Source organism: Thermobia domestica, chromosome 12 (assembly GCF_964235325.1).
Source record: "Thermobia domestica chromosome 12, izTheDome1.hap1.1, whole genome shotgun sequence".
Taxonomy (NCBI): domain Eukaryota; kingdom Metazoa; phylum Arthropoda; class Insecta; order Zygentoma; family Lepismatidae; genus Thermobia; species Thermobia domestica.
Genome location: NC_137465.1, coordinates 122,559,681 through 122,583,382, shown reverse-complemented (window position 1 = coordinate 122,583,382; position 23,702 = coordinate 122,559,681). Strand labels below are relative to the sequence as shown.

At 34.8% G+C, this 23,702-nt stretch overlaps 1 protein-coding gene across 2 annotated transcripts in view; it reads left to right on the top strand.

The window, feature by feature from the left end:
- nAChRalpha1 (nicotinic acetylcholine receptor alpha1) overlaps nucleotides 1-23,702 on the top strand; it is a 778,319-nt gene that overhangs the window by 357,887 nt on the left and 396,730 nt on the right. For both annotated transcript variants that reach the window (XM_081734054.1, XM_081734053.1), the window contains exon 2: nucleotides 2,375-2,620. In XM_081734054.1, coding sequence (XP_081590180.1) covers nucleotides 2,426-2,620 — 195 coding nt within the window. In that variant the 5' untranslated portion in view covers nucleotides 2,375-2,425. The remainder of the gene's footprint in view (nucleotides 1-2,374; nucleotides 2,621-23,702) is intronic.

Here is a 23,702-nt window from a genome sequence, read left to right as displayed (position 1 = left end):
ACAACTTCGATATCGAAAGTATTATATAATCTAGATCTGTTACACAAATAAATGTTCTTTTAATACGATTTTAATGTTTTATAGACGTATCGAAAATGGAAAAGAAAGATTGACCGGTGCTGCAGTTCACGTTCCTAACATTAATATAAATTTAAACTCTTATTAGCTTATTGGACCTAAATTTTGTAAGAAACAAAAATAATTTCGTTATTTCAACTTAATGACGAAATTACAACGATTATTTTCTTCTTCTTTGTTTAGAATTTTTACGCTAAATACAAATTAGTGGCATTCAAATAAAACTTTGTTGCGGTCAAACTAATCGCCTTCATCATTCTACTAAAAACTTTTGCAGTCATCGAGTCTTATATTACATTAAAAAGAATATATACAATGTATCAGGCCCAAAACTTAAATAAAAAGAACTCATTAGTCCTAGTACTTATCAAAGGCAAAATATTTAATAATAACAATCTGTGTTTAATCGTATTTTCTTAAACTTGAAACACTTTATTCGACATGATTGAATTATCATTTAACTTGGAATTTACGAACATTTAAGTTCCCAGTTTTAAAAAAAATCATAAAATTAAAGATATTGATACCGTGTATCTTTATATTTTCCTACTCTGGAACAGATCATAACGGAACGTGTGATTATGCTACCAAATGCGCGTATATTACAAGCAATCCCACCAACATCAAAATTCTAAGCAAAAATTACCATCTTTAGTAAATTATTTCAAATACTTCTTTTCGCTTTTGACGGGTTATATTTTCAATTGGACCTTATGTGATTCTGATGTTAAATTCATACGTAACAGCCACGTCCTATATGGCCACTGGGGTGAAAGAGACGAAAAAGTCGCAACAAATTGGCTAATTACCCTACCTTAACAACGTGATTGAGTTATAAGGGCAGTTTCGTGAAAATATATTGTTCGAAAAAAATTGTATACCAAACGAATATTGCTGAGAAATTTGAACTGATGTCTGTCGATATCCTGTTCAAATATAGATGTCTAGGAACTCTATAAACAAAATAGTACATATTTAAAATTTATACAACTCTTTCTAAAAGTGTCTTCAGTGGCCAAAGATCCCACAAATGATCCATTTGAAGTAGACCTTGCGTATAAAACAAAGATACTTGATTTGGAAAATTTGTAATTCTTCTTAGTGTATTTTACATTAGGACTTATGATCAGAGATAAAACTCTTGTTATGGACCTAAACTACATTGCCCTCTATGAATTAAGTTCTAGATAAACGCACCTGAATTCGACAGGTACCCGAATTCGACATACCTGTGCTTAAATGTTGTGAAATAAGCGTAAATGGTCATCCCTGCAATCGTGAATAGAAGTGGCAACATTATGGGAGCGCATTTTCTAGTGTCAAAAGCGCGGTTACAGTACACGAGTCATACGCATGGAAAAAAGAAGTACATTGTTGTGTGTGTGACAGATTCTTCGAGAAAAAACATATAATCTTAACGAAATCATAAGACGGCAAGTTATTTTCGTAAGACTTTTATTAAAGTTAGGTTTGCTTCAAGCAAGTCGTCGTACTTTAATGTTGTAAAGGAGATTCAATCAGTGCGTTTTGTTTTCTTCTGTGAGAACAAAGGTTGTGATGTAACATGAACGGGGATTGTCGAAAACCCGAGCCTTTATTTGTAACGTGAACCCGATTTCGACAAGGTTGTCGAATTCATGCTCAGTAGTGCAAATATAATTTTAACTGAATATCTAAACGTACAGTATGTTCAAAGTCTTTCATAAAGCTGTTTGTTGCATAATTCTCCGATACTTGTAACCTCAGTTCGTCATGGGATGTCGAAATCAGCTTCCAGCATGTCGAATTAAGGATCATCGAAGTTACTACTCAGCTCAGAAAATTGAAGTTGTGTTCTTTTGCCCGTCTGATAATTTTTGCATAATAATAAAACAATATTTGAAGCTGAGAAGTGATTACTATTACTAATAATGCCTACTTAACGTTTTACATTGATATAATTGAAGGTATTGGATTAAGGTACCGCAACTGTCGAAACCAGGTAAAGTGTGTCGAATTCGGGTTCCATTGGCGAGTTCCAGTCTCATAAAAAATTTTAACATTAACATTTGAGCCTTGAAGTGGCTTTTAGTATTAGTAGGGACCATACAGCTCAAGGAAAAAAAATGGGCCAACACCGGCCAATATTATGGCCACAATAAGCGATTGATTTTTTTAAAAAATGTTCTTAACCTGTCGAAATCCGGTGCGTTTACCTTATCTATTCATCTCTTATTTATAATGACTAAGCTTCATCAAACGTCAGGATATGCATAAATAGATTATTAATTATTTTAATATTTTTATTTTGTTTCAGGGGATTTTCCGCGACTTTCTTGTGAGAGGAGCCATTGTTGGGAAAAGTAACATGGCAGGTGGAGGTGGAGGCATGCTTGTGGCACTTCTTCTGTTCATCATCGCGAAAACTCAGGGTAACCTTGACGCGAAACGTCTCTATGATGACCTCCTCAGCAACTACAATCGACTGATACGCCCCGTAGGAAACAATACGGATAGATTGACGGTTAAGCTGGGGCTCAAACTCTCACAGCTCATTGATGTGGTAAGTAAACATACAACATTTACAATTTCTCTCTAGCATTTGTATGTTATTACTCTGTGTTTTGTTTTACAGAAAAAATAAGTGGTACGTTTCTAAATTTTAAAGGAAATTTTGCGCTATAAGGAATGTATGTTTAACCGCTCCATGCAACTATTAATTTTGCCATTCTAGCTGCTACTGTTTTAGCAATGGCCAGATAGAAACCTAATAGGTGTCGATATGTTTACTATGTTTACTGTATCGTCGTTATTTTTGTGGATTACATAATTTTGATTTAATTAAATTGAAAGTATGAATATTGATTAGTCGTACGAAGTATGTAACGCATTAATCAATTTCAAACTTCGTATACATATAACTTATAATCTCGGAAAAAAATAGTTGTGAGAAAGTCAGTCCCTCGCATCCCTAAGGGTGTATGGTAAGTAGTAATACATAAAACAATAAAAAAAAATGGCTAATATTAATGTCAGATACATAGTTTTCGAGCTCTCTAACCTGATTGGTGACAATTTTGATTATATTAAAACCCAAGTTTAGTCGAATATAACGATAATAGGACAAGTGTTCTGGAGTTTTCGAAAATTCTACTTTTAAGGACTGAAGAGAGATATTTATGTAGGCTAATTACTTTCGTCGCATTTAAACCGATGTTGTCTGCTGTTTGTGATCGCATCGCCAGGATATGGCAGAACCGTTTGAAATAAAACATAGTACCTACCTTAAGATGAACATATATCGTATTACAAGCTAATGTAGAATTACAAAATGCGTCCCAAAATTATCTTATGATTATTTATCATTTCAATTTCACTGAAATACTTATCCAAAACTAGGAAAGGGGTTCCAAAATTTTTATAATCTATTTTCTCATTGCGAAGAGCGGTCATTGCAGCTAGTATTAAGACAAGTAAACCATACTTTCTCAAAAGTAAAGCTTAAGGCTACAAGGTTGACTAAATCTTCTTGAATGGACGAAAACGAGAATATATTTCATACACATCGAATAAAAATAATTTGGAAGCGTAAGGGGGTAACAATTAAATGAAAAAAGAACCAAGATATCTATAAATAAAAGGCAAATTCGTAACGATCCCTGAGTTAGGACCTAAATGCATCTGAACTGAACCAACTATTCATAATACATAGGACAAATACAGCAACCATAAACATTTTGTAATTGCTCAATTTAGAATTCTTTTACCTGCGCATATACATAAACAAACTTTTTCATCCTATTTTCTCAATATACAAAGAAATAAACATAGAATGTGAAAATATATTCCACACATCAGGTAATTTTTCATTTTTTGAAAACATTTGAGTAGCAATTAAACCGGAATTTTGCCTTCAGAGGCACAGTAATAACGAAATTATACCTGAATATGACTTTCAAAAGTATTGTTGTTACGTAGCGCATAGGTTCTCTCGGATATTCCCAATGCATATATGTATTGTTTTCGTTAAAATCTGAACTCTCTCTCCTGTATGCATTTAGTAAACTGCTTTGTGTACAGTTGAACATTTCAAAATACAGATATTTGCCAAATTGATGGCATTGGTTATATAATATGGATACCTCCAGTTCTTCTTTCTAACTCGATTAATTGCTTGAATGATTTTTCCAATGACTGGAAATAAACACAAATATAACTCTATGCTCAATTTAATTAGATTTTTTGTCAGTCATAATCATTATGCTCATTTACGAGTGTGTTGGTTCTCTCTTTTTAAAAATAGGATGTTGCGTAGGTGAAGTTACGTTGAATTCATACAGATGTATAAGATAAAGTGTATATATATAGTGTTTGTAAAGTAGAGAGAGGGAATGGCTAGTAGGAATATCAAGTATAGAATCATAAATTGTTTAGTTACGTTTCGGAACGTTTTAATTGGAAGGAAATGAGGTTTTTCCCCTTTCAATTTTACATGTCAATAGAACTGAATTGGAAATTATCCACCAGACATTTCCGTTTCAATACAAATACACAATGATTGTCATGTCTTTTGCGTTTATTATTTTCCTTTCCGTATTAGTAATTGATTCTAAAATAATATGTCTCTCTCCCTTATTTCCATTATTTATTGTTTTTATAACTTTCTCATTATCTATCTTCCATTTTAGAACTCCTTCATGTATGTATATGTATTTGTTATTTTCATTATCTTCCTTTTGGTTATTCGTTTTCATCTTATTGACAGCTTTGTTTATTGATTCACTTTCACCTTCAGCTATTTTGAAATTTGACTTTATCCGCCACGGACGTTGGTGCTTGTCATCTGACTTTGTTACATGTCAATTTTTTTTAAATAATGATCCCATGAACTCTGCTTGGTAGACTTTCTTTAACGTTGTTATCGCTTATGTTAAAAACTTATTGTACTACTTGCTATTATTTTTTTCTGGTTTCTCTTTCACTTTTGATTGACCAGATTTATTGACACGGTTTAATGGATTCTAATACATGTAGGTACATATTCTGTCTCTATTTAATAATCGTATTTCTTTTGATTATTACCAAAGACATGTGTTATAATTCAAATAAATGTTAGTTACAATACTTATCTATTATATATATTGTACTGTCACTGTATGTATCAGTCCCCGCGTGACGTAGTCTCTAACGCTCTCGTCTTTGTTGTGAGTGGTCCCGGGTTCGATTCCCGTGGGGCACACTCGGTCGAGAAAGTGTAAAATCTGTTTCAGACCAGTTATGCTAAGTGAGGTTTTCCTGGGTTTTTCTCATTCGTATTAGGCAAATGTTGGGATGGTACCTAACATATAGGTTCCAGGCCGCTTCCTTTTTTACTCTTTTCTCGAATAATGTGATCGCCGAGGACGCTACCCCTCATACATGACGGGCTAACATGGCCATAGATTCCGAAAGAATTTGAGAATATTGTTGTAATGACGAGTAATGATGAATAAGTGCATTCTGTAATGAGTAATAAAAAATTGTCAGATCTCAACATAAACGTCACTCTATCTCGATTTCGTCAAAAACGTAGTTAGTCCCTTTTGGCATGGAAGTTCCATTTGTAATTTCGCTTTTAAATCATGTAAGCCATTCAACATAAGTCTTGTCATTACTTGTCATTTGTTGAATCTATTGCAGGTTGCACTAACTCCCCCATGTTGCTGACTTGCTTAGCATATTTGTCCCTGTTTTTGTACAATGGAAGAAGTTGTGCTTCTCTATGGGTTATTTTTCTATTAGATACATTTATTTAAAAGCTCAAAAGCATTCATTGAATCTTAGTTTATTATTAGCTGGTTTTACAGGAACATCATATCGTGTAATGTTTCTCTTTGTGTAAGGGTTTTAGTTTTAAAATTCTTCTTAGTGAAAAACAATTCAATTTTGGGAAATCTTTATTTTGTAAATATGGTAAGATTAGAAATTTAAAATGGATTACTTTCTATTATTAGGAAGTCGATTTTTATTTATGGATCAATACAAAGTCTTCTATTCAGTTTGTAGCATACGTAAGTTTGATATAATTTTTAAAGCGTGCCTGGTTTAGTAATTTCTCTACTAATTCTCAGGATTCAAAGATATGGATTAATTCTTAAAATGAATCCAAGATTTTTGATCAAGTTATTTATTATAGTCAATGTGGGTTTTAAATGTAAGTTCCCTGTCTTTTACATTTGAATAAATTATAATATATACTTTCAACGGATAGATAAGTTTTGTTTATTGTATGTGGATAGTACATTGACTTCTTACGTTTAGTAAAATTCATAGTTAAACACTTACCAATATTTACATCTGCCAATGCCCTAGCAGTTCTGGAATGTCCTTTCTCGTGAGATAAGCGCAAGAAAGCAGTGCCATTATGGACAAAAGTAAAAGTATGAGTACCAGTGGGATCTCCACCCAGCGAAGTGAAAGCAATTGGAGAACAACTTGAAAGAAAAAGGCATTAGGACAGCCTGCATTAACGACGAAGTAAGCGAATGTGCTGGCCACACATCACTCCAAAAGCATGAGTGCCACGAACCGACTTCTAAGGTCTTGACTCCTAATGGTTATTACACCAAGGGTATAGTTTGGTTAATTTAATATTTACATCTAGAAGGTTCTAAAATAATTTTCTTATTTCCTATAATACAGAAAGAAATTACGATAAAAACAATAAATGAATACTGCTGTTGTTTGCTGTATTATAATCCAATTTTTCGCCAAGAATTATAAAGCGCCTCCTGGATTATTCGTCTGCAAGTGATGCGGTTGCACACCTTTTCGTAAAAGGATTGAATTCTTCTTCTCCCGACTAGAAACGCTCTTCTGATCTGGCAGCCGATTTACCAGTGAACTTTGAACAAATGTTTCGAGGTCGAGGAGAGAACATTTTTGGTCCTCCAGGTGATTACTCAATGTCCCCAGGGAGCCATATGCAGGTTTGGGTAAAATTATAGAGGAAATTCCTCATTGGAAGCCACTCCCACGGTGAAATAAGGTTCCCTCAAAGGACCAATCCGTTACGAAAAGTTTTTCGCTCAGTTGCATTATGCTTTTCTTCACCGAAATGCTATTCTTGTTCTTTTTATAGGAAATTGACTTTAATAGAAATACAGCGTATTTAATGTTAAATGTAATGTGTTTTAAACTGTTTTCAGAAATAATTGTTGGCCCTTTTGTAAAATGTGCTGTAGATCCGTTTTGCAGGTGTTTTCAAAACTACTTATAGGTACAGTCCGCAGAAAAAAAACCTGCAACATGAGCATGTAAGTTTATTGTGAAACGACGAAGTCTTTTGCTTTAAAATAACTGTGCAGGTGAGGACGCCAAGGTTTCTCCTGCGTGATGCTGTTAGGCGTAGTTTCACAATAAACCTACATGCTCATGTTGCAGGTTTTTTGCTGCGAACTGTACAACCTGATTATACTACAGATAAAAGATAGACGATATTGATAAAATGTAATATTATACATTGTGAATTTCGTTTTGGCTTTCAAATAAATACAGTGATGTTTCGATTTACGAGTATATCGTCTTGCGGTAACCCAAGCAGTAAGTTACCTATAAGATACCCTGTAACTTGCTAACAAAAGTTTGATTAACATATGGTGAAAGTTCGTAGTAAAATAATTCACAATTAAACAACTTTCAACAAAAAGATAAAAAACAAGAAGATGGATTTGCTTTATTTTTCGCAAGACTCGTAACTTCACAGTGTTTTGCTTTTAGTCTATGCTGTGGTATCTATTACGCATGTGATGTACTTGTGCACATGTAGAAATTGTGAATTACGTAATTTTTTTGCTATATACAAGTGACGTCAGACATATGACAACTGTAAGAGGCACTGCTTTTACGTGAAATTTCTTTGCATGAGCATGTTTTTTTTTTTTAAAAAAAAAAAAGAACTAAAAGGGTAAGCTTAATCTAATCAAATTTGTGTTCTAGCAGTCGTGTACTACTTTAAGTCATATTCCGTTGAATATTTAATGCTATTTAACACGTGATCAAATATTTAAACCATCAAAATGGCTGCTAATTGATTATTTTATGTAAGAAAAAACTTTAAACATTACAAAATGCTTGAAACAGCATTAACATTAATACGTTTACAGTGTAGTGTTTATCTTCCCTACAAAATTTCAACATATTGTGTATAAGTTTTCCAGTATCGAACCGAATCACCTTTTGTAGCAATTTTTCTGGCATTTCCGTATTTTTCTTCAACTTACAACGATCAATTTCATATAACAAACCAAAACCAAAAAATCGAAAGAGAATGTCTCTTATATTGTACTTAGCAAAGTAATCCAAAAATACTACACAGGGAAAAATCCGTTCTCCGGACAGCGGTATATTGTACAAATATACGGTATCCTCTTGCTTGCTATAGAAATCAGTACGGAACATACGTTATCCGATGCAACATAGGCACTGCTCTTAGCTGTCACATCATGCCGTTTCTGCATGTCTGACATCTAACAGTTTTCCGTGTATCGCATGCATATAGCCTACTTATGTTACCTTCGTCAGCTATATGTATATACGTCCATTTGTATATGAGATCCGGACCGCCTACGTCGTTTCATACGGAAAGTACGTATAGATGGAACACTTATACACAAAATATTATAAAACATCCGTTTTCAGTTATACGTCTGCTGTACGTTAAGTCCAAAATCTACAGGAATTACGCATGTAACCTATCTTTTTAAGTACACCACCTACAATTTTTTTCTCTGTGTAATATTCTCCCTCCCAACACATTCTTCATTCAATGATACTACGGAAACATCCGGAGAAATGGCTCACCGGTTTTAAATGAATTTTTGAGTACAGCTAACCTCGAGCATAGCTCACTTACCTTGAACTGGATTTTATAACTCATTTTGGTTAGAATGTTTATTCTAATAAGGGGATTTGGTGGGAGTGTGGGAAGCGGAGTTCAATATTTCTATACAAGAGTGGACAAAATCACGATATGTACATTTTTTACAGGAGAACACATTACAACTTTTGAATTGAATTTATAATACTTTCACTTCATTGGTGAAAATGTAATATGTAATGTAAAATGTAATACCGATAAACATAAATTTTAAATTAACCCTTTCAGGATTTGTGGTATACTTTTATGCCATAGCATAGTATCGTCTTTGACCGCTTATTTAGAGTCTATAAAAAATATTTGGCCGAATTTGCCAGATTTGTTTATTGGTCAAGTCAAGGATGGACTAAAGAAGACCCCAGAACCGGATGGTCAACTTGGCAGCGCCAAGTAGGGGCGGAGAGGCGTGAATTTTTCTTTTTTCTTAAGGCAAATTTCAACAATTTTTCAAGACTGTAGTTTTCAAGATATTAGATTGAAATTTTGCATACGGATTGTGCATACCTTTGGATATTTCTAAATTGTTTTGAGATCCCTACATGAAACCGATGCCGGAATCAAGGGGCGCAAGTGTTCCAAGGGGATGATTTTTTTTTTTCAGAAAAAATTCCGTTTATTTCGATTTTTCCGGTTCAGGGATATCATACGGACATGTGAGTAATACCATTGGAAAGGGCTCGTTATACTGAAGAAATGGTGTTTGAATCATGACTCTAGGTCAAATAATAATGACGCAGGACATATATACATGAAAAAATGGGTCACCTTCTGACTTTCAAAAATTTCTCCCTACCTTAGTTTCCAAGATCGAAATTTTTTAGAGGGGCGCAGTGGCTTAGTGGTAGAGCGTTCAATTCTGGTGCATAGAACCTTTGGTTCGATCCCAGCTCGCTCCAAGTGAATTTTGTGACAAACACCGTGTGCGTGGGTTTTCTCAGGGTTCTCTCGTTTCTCCCATTTCCTTCATTCACCATTCCATTAATTTCTCATCATCACCGTCTCCTTTAGCCTAACCGGCATAACCGTGGGCAGTGTTTCCTCCAGACATGTTTTCTGGGGACACTGTCAATCCCCCCGGAGCTCTGAGAGTGCCGCCTGGAGGAGACCAAAATAATACGTCCGTAATATAACAATAAATAGAATACTATCGTATGAAAATAATATGCCCTTCCGAATACTAAGTGTGCCCCCCCCCCCAGGAACATTTTTCCTGAAAGGTACACTGACGTGGGACATAAAATTAAAAGATTTCATGTTTTCATAACTCTCATAAAGTGCAAAAGGGTGTTCACTTTTCCATGTATTTAAACGTAGCATACAAACTTTGTCACTTTTTCTCTCTTTTTTTTAATTGTACTTGATTTCCTCTTTCTCTGAAAGAGCCATATACCCTAGACACATACTGCGTGCGTGACGTACACTTAGGGTTACCATATGTCCGTATTTTGTACCGACTGTTTGTAGGGTCCGTGTCCGTGTCCCTATCGTACAATGCATGAAATAGGAAAATGTCCGTATTTGACAGCTTTTGGAGCTGCCTGAAAATTTCCAAGTCGAGAATCGCTAAAATCTCGGGCAAAAAGAATTGGGTTTTCATCATATACGTTATATTTTAGTTACAATTAATAAAGTAGTTTTTTTTTTTTAAATTGTCTCATTTTTCCATTCCAGGGTTCTTTTGATTAGATTTAATATACGTGATTTAATGGCAAGATTTATTATATTTGTGTTAAGGAAAAAAATATAAAACATGTTAGTTTCCAATAGTGTTTTAAGTATCACTGTAAACAATTGTGTGATAACGTAAAAAGATGATTTTAGGTAAGAAATTTCAATATATTTGTTCTGTGTTTGGGTACCTTGTCTTTGATGGGTTGTCATTTTAAACCTTGCCCGTATTTTGGATCAAAAAATTATGGCAACCCTTCATACACTAGAAACGCTAAAAAATCAACGTCAATAATAAAAAAATATGTTCAGGTCTTTGTTTAAAAGTCCCGGTAATTGCTTCTAGAAATGCCGTGGGAAAAGGTATCATTATAGTTGAATACCAGATTCGAATCCAATTCTAAATGGAACCAAGAAATCCAACCAATAGGCTATACCCGCTCAATTCTCGTACCGGAGATAATAAAAGAATAAACTCTGATAAATAAATTTAATCATTCTTATCACTCGTCATGTTTAGTTTATTGTGATAGTAAAGGAAGAAAAAAAGAGTTAAATAGCCCTGATAAAGGTGATGACTGCACATGAAGGGATTTGTAGATAAACACACGGAATGAGTAATGTATGTGCAACTGTCAGAATCCCTGAAAATTTCTCTGTAGACGACATGTTCAAACAAAAGCACTCTACGATCAAATGCAGAGACCAAACAATACAAAGCGCGACAAAGGCGACCTCTCGTTTCAACATCATGATGTATGCGACAACAGGCCACTTCCAACAATCAAGTGTGGTCATTTCAGAGTAATATTCCTACCTTCGTCGACCACCAGATGCATCAATCACCGTATTACCATTTTGCTCAACATGAAGCATTCCCTTCTGCCACTCCCCCTCCCGGGAGAAAAGTATGTGTTTCATAAGAGCACATGGAAATAGCATTGTCATAATTACAGCGTTGAACTGAGTGCGTTAACAACCTCCGCAATAAACAAAACATTTTGCTTACGGTTTATATGTATTATGTTGGTACTGGAAAATAGAGTAAAATAGCTAATGAGTTCAGAGCAAATGTACTGGTTAACATGTCGTTTTGCGGGACAAGCGTATGAAACAATAGCACAGGTGAATGTTAGTAAACAGTACTGGGAAACAATACTAACAGCGCTAAACACTTATGAATACTCTTCCTACACCAGCTAACTCAGAAGCGAATACTGCTTATTCAAAAACACAACAAATTTTATGTATGATTCTATTCTTTTCAGTTTCCCAACATTAGGAATGTAGTGCAAATTTTCTATACCTGTATGTGTGGAACCTTCTCATTATCACCTGTAGGCAGTGGTAAACGGAAAGGGGCGGATTCGGAGTTTTAGCCGCTTCCTTGAGTATGATATTACCATATTGAAGTATGTATACAAAAATCATGAAACGATAGGAAGTTGGTAGTTGCATCCCAACTTGATTAAATTGTGGGTAAACTGCTGCCTGCTGGTGTGAATGAATGTTATGTTAAAAAGTGTTTTCGCAATGGTGCACCCACGGGAGAGTTCACCGTATCCAGACCCCCGTCAAAAAAAAAAAAAAAAAATCCTAACTTAACATACATTTGTTCACTTTCTCAATAAAACTATACTTGTTTAACAGGGAAATGATTCATGTAGCATAAAAATTTGATCTTACATTTCATCTGTACTCTTTCTCTTATAAAAACAATTTAGGTCTATCGTTTTGTTTCTGAAAATATGGGTGGAAGTACTTTACAATTACTTATCGTCTCTTCGGGGCAGAATAATACTGGTTTAATATTACCTAGACTTAGTGGGTTGTAGTATTGGACTTCCCTCAAAACTTTGGACCCCTCCAAACAAAAATTTCTGGGTGCACGCCTGGTTTTCGCTGAATGTTTTCCTTCTAATATTGCAACAATCACTGCATCAATTTTACAATTTGCGCAATCAGTGGCGGCTCTAATGTTCTACATGTTGGACCCGCTATTTTGATTTGTAAACATTTGATACCAGATTCGTATTCTGCCACCTTTTAAATCTATAAATGCCACGTCTCAAAACAATTGCATAATAACCTCTTATTTTATCCACATTTTCTGGTGTTTCGGAGCGTGCCTTGTTCTGATTTTTAATGGTCGCCACGCTCCCTACAAGCCCCATTCAAGCGAGGTATTTCACACGCAAGACGTACTCGGTGTGCCCTTTCCAACGATATATAACACATGCAGATCCCCGCATACCACTTCTAGTACTTCCCTGGTGTGCGATCGTGCTCCCTCTAAACCTGTAAACATCTTTTCGTTGCATACCGGTACTCATTAACTTACAAACTTAAAGGGTATGATTTGCTTACACGTCCACACAAAACTTAAATATAGTGAAAAATTAAAAATCTTCGTTTCTCATACATTTACATTGCTTAATAATTTCTAGAATAGGGACAAGATAATGTTTTTATGATGCATTGAAGCAAGTATGCATTCAATTTGGACTATTCTAATGACACGTGTTTCTATTTATAATCGAATCATCGTATCTCATACCGAAGACGCGTTTGCAAATAGAAGAAAGCTTCAAAATATGCATAAGGCCTAAGTTCCGCAAGCCTACCGGGGACAAAATTTACAGAACACACGTGGGTGGCGCGCTCCTTAAACCTACCTTAGATGATTTAACAATTGACTACTCTCTACTTATTGTTATTTTATCCAAGGACGTTAAGTGAATACCTAATATTGTGTTTTGGTGAGTTTAGTCTAAGAAATTCCTTCCTTTTCCATAATTATGGTATAATCATTGAAATATATAGGTAATTTTAATTTACCAAGAAATTAAGAGGAATAAGAAAATTTAGTTCGTAGATTAAAAAAAAAAAAATCTTTTCTTACACAACTCCTACTTCATAGCTCCTTCATTTGTTTTCAAAGCGGCAATGAACATACACTCTTAAAAATTTCCTTGCTCAGAAATGAGAAAAATGCATGTTCAAAACAAAATAAGTAATTTTTACTCATATTTGAGGAAAAATGTCTCATTATTTCCACATGTGTTTTCATTTATGAGCTCAAGGCAAATTTTCAGGTTCCCATTTATGAGATTTTCTCACTTCTTAAAAATGAGAATGGAATAGTGCGTGATTTTCAATATCATAGATGATTTAAAAAACAACGCTAACAATCTTACCGAAATAATATTACTACCTTTTACTAGGGAGTAATATTATTAGGGCTTAATTACTATTCAGGAAAGGAGATAAAGGATTTCAGCTGTAGCAGAGTGCGAATGGATATGAGTACGCAGTAGGTGATGCAGCTGAGGTGGCGTATGAATACACGTCATGTGACAGCGGCGAGGAGCAGCGTACATATCAACTTTCGAACGTAAGTTTGGGTGAATTGTAAACACTACCATAGACTAAAAGTTACTGTAGTATACTGTAGTATAGTAAAAGTACTGTAGTGTAGAACGCTGACCCCCCCCCCCTCATACATTTTATATAGGCTATAGCAGTCAGGTTGGCTCTTTATGTATCAAAGCTCAGTACTCAATTTACATAATAATGAGTGCAGCAATAACAAGTGAAGGCGGGTTAGAGCCCCGTAGGACACGTTGTTTTCTATATTACAATAGAACGGGGAGGCATGTCAATGTTTTACACCCTTCGTCATTCGTTATAATGTGCAAAATAGCTTATGTACGGAAACAAAAAATACATAAGTCATCTGTGTAGTTAGAAACAGCGTTACAAAAGTGTGATTTATTATTATGGAATTGTAATACAAAGGTACTTTGTACTGATCACCTAGCATAGCTTGGCGCCTCCGTTCTTTCACTAAAAGTAATCGTTTTAATGACACGCGTTTGCTGGTTATTTATGACATAGTACTGTACGCATTTGCTCTTGATTTAACGTAGAGGCTGCGGTAGCTCAGTGGTAGAGCGCTAACCTCTGGTGCGATGAGGCCTTTGGTTTGATCCCAGGATTTCCAGCTCGCGGCAAGTGGGCTTGCTGGTGGATAAACACAGTGTGCATGGGTTTTCTCGAGGTTCTCCCATTTCTTCCCACTTTCTTCATTCCACTATTTTTTTCATTCTCATCATAATCGTCTCCTTTAGCCTATCCAACACAACTGTGGGAAGTAAAACTCAAAGATTTCATTTATTTTTTTTTAACCCAACGTCCCAGAATTGTGCTCCAAGGCTAAGAGAGACAGTGATAGAGTTGGATAATAATGGTGTAATGAAAATGTGGACGTACGTTTCTTGGCAGTTTTTGCATGGGTTTGTGACCTTGTTTCCAATCTGAATTAAATCCTAGCAGTGGAGTTTCAGCACATTTATGAGGGGCACAAACTGTCGCATTCCCCTGCAGTAATGAAGAAGGTGGAAGGTAGGGGGTGATTCCTGGAGCTCCGGACCTTCCCCGAAATCGCTACTTTTATGTAAATTTTATCTAATTTTAGGTAAAATTTTACATGTTTTAATACAATTTGTCCTCGTATTGAACTTGGAGCATCTCTGAAATAAATTCCTGCGTGCGTTTCTTGTAGGAGGAAACTGAAAAATCCTGGAAAAAAACACGAACACGGTGTTTCTCATGTAGGTAACTTTTTTTATGGTAGAGAAGCAGGCATATTGGACTGCGATAACTCAGTGGTAGAACTAAACTCCGATGCGTGGGGTCCCTAGTTTGATTCCACCTCCGTCAAGTGGGCAGTGTGAGTAAACATACCGGTATTATGTATGTTTGCTCGGGATTCCCTCACTTTCTTCATTACAGCATTTTCGCTCATGATCATCATAACGTCTCCCTGAGCCTCGTAGCATAAGCGTGGGACGTTACACTCCAGCAGAAATTGTTCTGTTATTCTGAAGTAGACGGATAATTCTTGAATCTGAATTATCAAGAAGTTGGTATAATGTTGGATCAAACGGGACAATCTTGAGTAAACCACGTCGATGAAAAAGAAAAGTCTTGAGAAAGTGGACAGTGATGAAAAGAAAAATGTTCAACTGTCTGATGCAGTAGGAATAAGTAACGCACCTAAAATACAAGTCATCGTGGTATTCGTGGAATTTTCATGAATTGAAGTGAAGATTAAAATGTTATGTATTAAAAAAATATCTATAACTGTAGGTGTTCATTTAGTATAAATTCTGGGTGTACTAATAGTTTGAATTTTTTTGCAGGTTTATATTTTGTTTATATTCTTTTCCGTCTTCTCGTATTTGAGAACCCTGTTTCTCTGCACCGTTTCTCGCTTTTGAGGGAGATATTTCTCAAATCTTTTTGAGAAATGTGTTTCTCAAAATTGGGGCAATACTTCTCATTTCCTCAAATGTTACTTTCTCAATTTTAAGAAAAAATACATTTTTTCTCAAATTTGAGAAAGCATTTGCACCCTCAGAAATGAGACATAATTCCTCGCATTTGAGTCATTATTTCTCAAAATGATTTGAGAAAATCGAAATCTCACTTTTAAGAATGTATTACTCGGTGCACAGATAAGAAACGGATGTTCTCAAATACGAGAAATATTTTCTCGAATTTAAGAAACCATTTTTAACAGTGTACAGACAAACATTTCAGTTTTCTTTCAGAGTTTTTAGTTTTGTGTCTGGCTCCAATTATAAATTAGAAAACTAACACTTATGTCATTGATAAAATGGGTCCACACTTTAATACATTTCTAATTGTGCTTTTATACTAATTTGAGAATCATTTTCAAACATATTCGTCCATGAAGTCACGAAAAAAATTTACTTAAAATTGGGGATATATATTTTAAGATCATGTTTCAAAGCATTCCATGGATGTGTATCTTTAAAAAATAGTTTCATTGTGATTTAGTGTGTTCAAATTAGTAAATAAACGTACAATTAGAATTGTATGTAATGTGAGCATTTTTGCCATTAACATAAACGGTAATTCGAAGATATCAACTTTGAGCTATACTTTGGGCCTGTATTTTCTCCTGACTCCACAAAGGAATATATTTAAAAATAGCTCCATTGGGATCACCGGTATTAAAAGTGCCACTAAAAATGAATCCAAAGTATTGGCACTTTTACAATTGATTCCCAACGTTGAGGTATTTTTTCTCGTTACTCCATGAAAGAATATGTTTAAAAATATGGATTCAGCATCCTTAAATAGTATAAAAAGCGCAATAAGAAATGTATCCAAGTGTGGGGACCTTTCACCAACGATATGAGTTGTAGTTCTTTATTTCCGTATAAGCAGTAGTTCTTTATACACAATAAATGGTTATAATAAAAGTGTTTTCCAATACGCACTCAATTTCTTGTATTTCTAGATACCTTTTGCCTCCGTTGTAAACGCAATGTGGAATTCATATGATTTCCATAATACAGCAGAAAAAAAAAATGCTTCCATAACTACACTTTGGTATACTCCTTATGGAAAATAGAAACCCAAAATTTATACGTATATTGAAAACTCTCACGTTCCCTCTTGTTTAGAGACTTTATCCCATAATTCCTCTGTTTCTGCTTGATAGCTTCGTTTGTTTCCTGCTAGATCCCGAGGGAATCAAAGCAATTTGTTGGAGATCACTTCCACCTGCAACATACATCAACAAACATGCCTCATATCCCACAGTTCCCTATGTCTCTGTATTCTACGTTTCTAGACTGTTTTGCAGCCTGTGATCTCCGTAAAGAGAAATCCTCTAGCTTGTTAGTGAACAATCATAGCTACAGAATGAGAACGAGGAAGGAAGAAAAAAATCGATTGAAAAAAATTAATTGGTTATTTAATTGGAGGTTTGTTTTCATTTCCTTTTCTTTTCCTAAATGCACTCTTCGCAGTCTAGAAGTGGAATTTACGATACCATTGAGAGAGAAAAAGGAATGTTTAGTTAATCATATGTGTGAAAAGACTCTAACACAACTTATCAGTGTCTATTATATATTTGTTTGTTAGCAAACGTTCATGATCCTACATTAAATACATTTTCCGGATATAAGAGGTATGAAACAGAGAACTACATATAAAGATAAGTATGAATAATATCACATTGTACCAAATCGCAAGATAATAAAAGTACTACCTTTGAAAATATTCCTTTTTTATAACTAATTTATTGTAATTAGCACTGGCGCAAATCCCGGGGGGACGAGGGGGACATGTCCCCCTCAATCTTGGACCTGGAGGGGACTGTCCCCCCCAATAATCTGATTTAAAAAGTGCTTTTTCGGATAAGTGTCATGATTTGTGTCCGACTGCCCCAAAGGAATGTAAGATGAAATTGATTTCTCTTGGCTTTTCCATTTTTTTTTTTTTTTTTAAAGAATCGCATTCTGTAGTATTTCAAACTGAACTTCGTGCTGTAGTGAGTTTAGTAGTCTCATCAATATGTATTAATTCTACTTCCGCTATTTGGGCACAAATTGCAATAAATGCCAGAGGAGGATATGCCCCTCTCCTCATGTTGGAAAGTTGTCTCAGCTGTAGGTACGGGCACAAATTCCGGGGAAATGCGGAGACATGTCCCCCCCAACATTGGAACTGGAGGCTCTCCCAATAATCCGATTTGAAAAGTGCTTTATGCAGATAACTGTGATGAGTTGTGTCCGACTGCCACAAAGGAAAGTGAGATGAAATTTGTTTCTCTTGGCTTTTCCATTTTTAAAGAAAATTAAGGCGTGCGACTGTGCGTGACGTAACCTGATGTGAAATCTTATCTCCTCCTCTCCCCTAGGCCCTAGCACACGAAGAGTAGATAGACTATCCAATGTCAGTAGAACCCATCTTTTCAGTAAATGCGCATTTAATCTATTTGTAGTATCAGCCTAGGCATCTACTCATGCTTCGTAAGCTAACTAACTCGATAGTCTATGGAACCCGGAGGTTCAATGCCGCGTTCACAAAAGCTCTCCACTGACTTCTATTCTTCGCCAACTAGATCCAGTTTCTACTTTGTATTCCTATCTCTGCGAGATCCATCTTAATATTGTCTTCCCATCTGCGCCTAGGTCTTCTTATTAGTCGTTTTCCGATTGGTCTTACCGCTAACACTTTGAAAGCGTTCCTACTTTCTTCCATCCTGGCTACATGTCCTGCCCACCTAAGCCTCCTAGACTTAATGACCTTAACAATGTTTGGCAAGCCGTATAATTTACGTAGTTCGTCGTTATGAAGTTTCCACCATTCCCCATTCCTGTTCCTCTTGGTCCGAATATTTCTCTCGGGATCTTGTTCTCAAATACTTTCAGTCTATGCTCTGCACTCAGTAAGCGACCATGTTTCGAAACCATACAGAACAACAGGTATGATTATCGTTTTATACATTTAAAGCTTCAAATCCCTCGACAGAATTCGCGACGACAAGAGGTTTTGAACTGAATAATAACACGAATTCCCTGTTTTTAGTCGGCATTTAATTTCTTCGTGAATATGATTTTCGTCTGTTAATATTGATCCTAGATATTTGAAAGTATCAACTTTATCAAAAGTATTATTTAATATTTTAACACATACATAATTTGCTGTATTACGGTCCCAACGCACTTCCATGTATTTAGTTTTCTCTGCATTTACTTCTAAACCCATGTCCATGCAAGCGCGTCTAATAAGACCTCTGCATTTCTTTCTATCTTTCTCCTATCATCCCCTACTAAATTTACATAATCAGCGTACGCATAACCTGGTGAACACCGTTCAGCTCTAGGCCTTGGTTTCTATCTTTGATTTTCCTTATAGCGTATTCCAGGGCAAAGTTGAATAATAATGGCGACAACGCATCTTCTTGTTTCAGGCCATTCTTAACGTGAAAGCTCGTGGCCAAAAATTTTCCTACCCGGACTTTACTTTGGGATTCATTTAAACATGCCTTAATTGATCTAATTAGCTTTTTCGGTATTCCAAATTCTGTAAGAACGTTGTACAATGTTTCTCTCCTAACCGAGTTATAAGCCTTTCTAAAATCAATAAATAGTTGATGTACCGGACTACTGTATTCCCGCTTGTTTTCGAGTATTTGGCGAATGGTAAATATTTGGTCGATAGTTGATCGATTTCGTCTAAATCCACACTGATAATCTCCAAAAATTTCATCTGCGTATGGGGTCAATCTTGCTAATAGAATGTTTGAAAGGATTTTATGGGATGTTAGCAGAAGAGAGATGCCTCGATAATTATTACAGTCAGTTTTGTCGCCTTTCTTGTGGATTGGAACAATGATTGATTCTTCCCACTCTTGTGGCAATTCTTCCTTGTTGTAGATAAAGAGAATGAGTTTGTGCATCTTGTTCCACAATTTTTTGCCTCCAGCTAAAATTAACTCAGCCGGAATTTCGTTTACACCCGAGATTTGTGTTTCTTTAATTTCTTTATAGCGATTTTTACTTCTATTCGATTGGGGTCTGGAATATATGGTTCTGCGGTGTGTATCTTCCTTTCTCCACGCACATTAGTTTTTGGCTGCGTGTTAAGCAAATCGTCAGAGAAATCTTTCCATCTATTTAAAATGCTATCTGTATCAGTGAGAACTGTTCCATCAGCTTTCTTTCATATATAAGAACGAGGTTGATAGCCTTTCTTAAATTCGTTGATCCCTTTATACATGTCACGAATGTTTTTATTTTTACTATTATCTTCAAGTTCCTAAATTTTAGCTTTCAAAATATCGCGTTTCTTTTTTCTAAAAGTTTTGGAAGTTCCTCGCCTGATGTCTACGAAATTTTCTGTAGTTATTTCATTCGAATTTTGTAGCCAACGTAATTTTGCTTGTTTTCTCTTCTCTGCTAGTTCGAACCATGCTTTGTTCCTACGTATTTCCGCGTGTCCCAATTTTTCTTAAGTAAGTAAAGAGTATGACATGCGTCAGATTTCTGAAACGATTCCTGTAATGTTATTGAGATTATAATCATTTTGCTCAAAGAGTATTGTTGCGTCATACATAATTGATATTCTTTCTTCATAGTTTTGGAGAAGTCGTCATTTATATTATTATATTACTATAAAACAATTTTAACGTGGATCTTTGTGGATGCCAAATTAGAAACATACCAATTATAAATATGCATGTATTCAGATTTCAGAATGTTTTCATGGCAGTGATTTGTAATACTGATATGTACTACTACTTCATCTACATCACCTAATATATAATATACTCTACAACAGTTGATCAGATTCATCTACCGTAATATGAGTTTCATCTCCCTTATCTAGAATAAGCCTCAAATCTGCCCACCTTCCAATGTTGAAGACAACCAATGGCGTATTTAGGATTTTCTTTCGAGGGCTTTGCCCAACACAAGGAAGGAAGTGGGCAATTGCCCCCCTGAGTTTAAGAATTAAATATATTTTAATTTATGCATAAATTGAAGTTATAATGGCAAGAATTACAGATCGATAAATCCTATATGATATGATACAAAAATTTAGAAGTGAATATAACCCTTTACTCTATTCATACAAGAAAAAGAAAGCATCCTCTTGGCCGTCCTAATTTCCCGGGCTAATTATTCCCCCGTTTTGATTTTCTTTAATTCAAACATTTCCTTCTTCTAAAAATTACTAAACGATATAATTGTTCCTTTGTTATAATAACTGAAGTCCTGTCATGTTGATATCCGCGCATGTTGGTGTGGAACACTAGTTTCGCTTATCAACTCCTCTTAGTTTTGGTGCTACTGATGACGGCCAACTTGAATCACAACTGACAACGGTCGATAAAGTATGATAGGCGAAATGAAAGTAGTAACGTCAAGAAAAGAAACAGAAAAATAGAAAGGATGACAGAAAGAACAATTAAGGACGCAGTTCTTACATGGAATGAAATTTTACAAATACAGTATTATTTCTGAACAAAAAGCATAAGAAAATGGAAAGTCAATGACATTCTTAGAAATGGTAAGAAGGATTATTGTTGTACGTGGAATGCGTAAAACTAACAAATTATTTCGAAGGGAGAATGAGCCCGATAGCCTCCTAAATACGTCACTGAAGAAAATTCTGGTCCCTTCATCCTTCACAGCATTGTTTTTCAACTTCATAAATATTTTGAACATCACTTATATATATATATATATATATATATATATATATATATATATATATATATATATATATATATATAGGAACGTCTTACCCGTCCCCCCCAATGTTGAAGACAGATTTGCGCCTATGGTAATTAGTGAAAGTATTCTAAGAACAACAATAAGAAATGAACTGATATTTGTAAAACGTGTGTTATTCTATCGCCATATGGTAAGCAGGATATTCCACTGAGTCGTCCTCTATAATTTCTCTTGAAAAGTGAAATGAAATCTTTAAGTTTTACGTCCCGAACTGATATTTGTAAAACGTGTGTTATTCTATCGCCATATGGTAAGTAGGATATTCCACTGAGTCGTCCTCTATAATTACTCTTGAAAAGTGAAATGAAATCTTTAAGTTTTACTTCCCATGGTTATGCCGGTTAGGCTAAAGGATACAGTGATAATGAGAAATGAGTGAAATGGTGGAATGAAGAAAGTGGGAGAAAACGGTAGAACCCCGGGAAACCCATGAGCACAGTGTTTGTCCTCCACAACGTCCACACGGCGCTAGCTGGGATCGAACCAGGGACCTCAAGCACCGGAGGTGAACGCTCTACCACTGAGCCACCGCGCCCCCATAACTACTCTTGAGTTAGAGAGGATAGTTATACCAATACGTCTCAGCTAAATACTCATGATATGGCAACAGAGTAACATCCTCTTATAAATATCATTTTGTTTCTTATTTGCTCCAATAATCAACGTTCACATGATTTTACTTGTTTATTATCTCTGCTATTATTTAGTAATTAGTCATCGTAGACATTAATATAAAATATTTCACTTGTTAGTTAAATTAATATCAAATTCTGAATTAATTAGTCATAAACGGTTCATTTCTTATATGTACTCCAAAAAGTGTTACCGTGATTTTTCAACATTATATAAGTATAAAGTATGAGCTGAATAAGAACTAATTGTATTCGAAAACCAAATGTTAAGGAATTATTTTGGACCAAATGATACAGATAGAGAAAAGGAAGAGCGAAGAAAATTATACATATACTTGTGTTATATAAAGAGAAACTGTACATTTTTTTCAACAACGAATATAGTGCACCACACTGATTCTTTCGCTACAAGACTCTCAAATACAAATATCACAAGGGTTATGAATTTTACTTAGAATCTATCTTAGAATTAATAAATCTATTTGTGTCTGCCATTTATTGATGATATTGGATTTTCGTTTCTGTATCAAGAACTTTAAAATATATTCCATATTCTAATATATCTGTTGTTTCTACCATACTCTGTAAAAGTACAACTTTCTATGATACTAGTAGATAGATAAGAATGATTCTTAAGAGTACAAAGTGATAAGTTTATAACTGTTGAGAAAATATTTTCGTCGTAAGTGTATTTGATTTTCAATTAATCTTCAATTGATTATTTTAAATTTATACATTGCAATTCAAATATTGTGAACAGAAAATTGGAATATGCATATAATATTAAAGATAAACACTGTAAATCGAAAGTGATATTACCTAAATTATTATTTACAGTAACAACGCGTTGTTAAAAATAAGTTGAACATATTTAACACTTTCCTTTGTATTCACTTTGTACAACACTGTATATTCAATAAACGCTTACTGTATTATCTTATTCAACATACATATACATGTGTACAATATCATGTATTATGCTATGGAAAGTTTAACAAAAAGCACAAAGGAAGTTTATGTTCATATGTGTATAATTAGAAAAAAACAAAACATATACTATTTACGTACTTTTGTTTTCTGTTAGAGTGTAAAAAATTCACATTAGATCCGTTTTTAAGCAACGACAAGCGTTTTGTGTTTGTGAATAATGGCATAAATGATGCACGAGTTTTCTATTAGATACTGGTATTTTCTATACAGAGATTATATTTGAATACATTCAGTAGACGCCTGTTCTCTTGTAGAGTAAAGTCACATAGTTTCAAGTGTAAAATGATTTAAATAAGGTGAAATCAATTGTAGGTG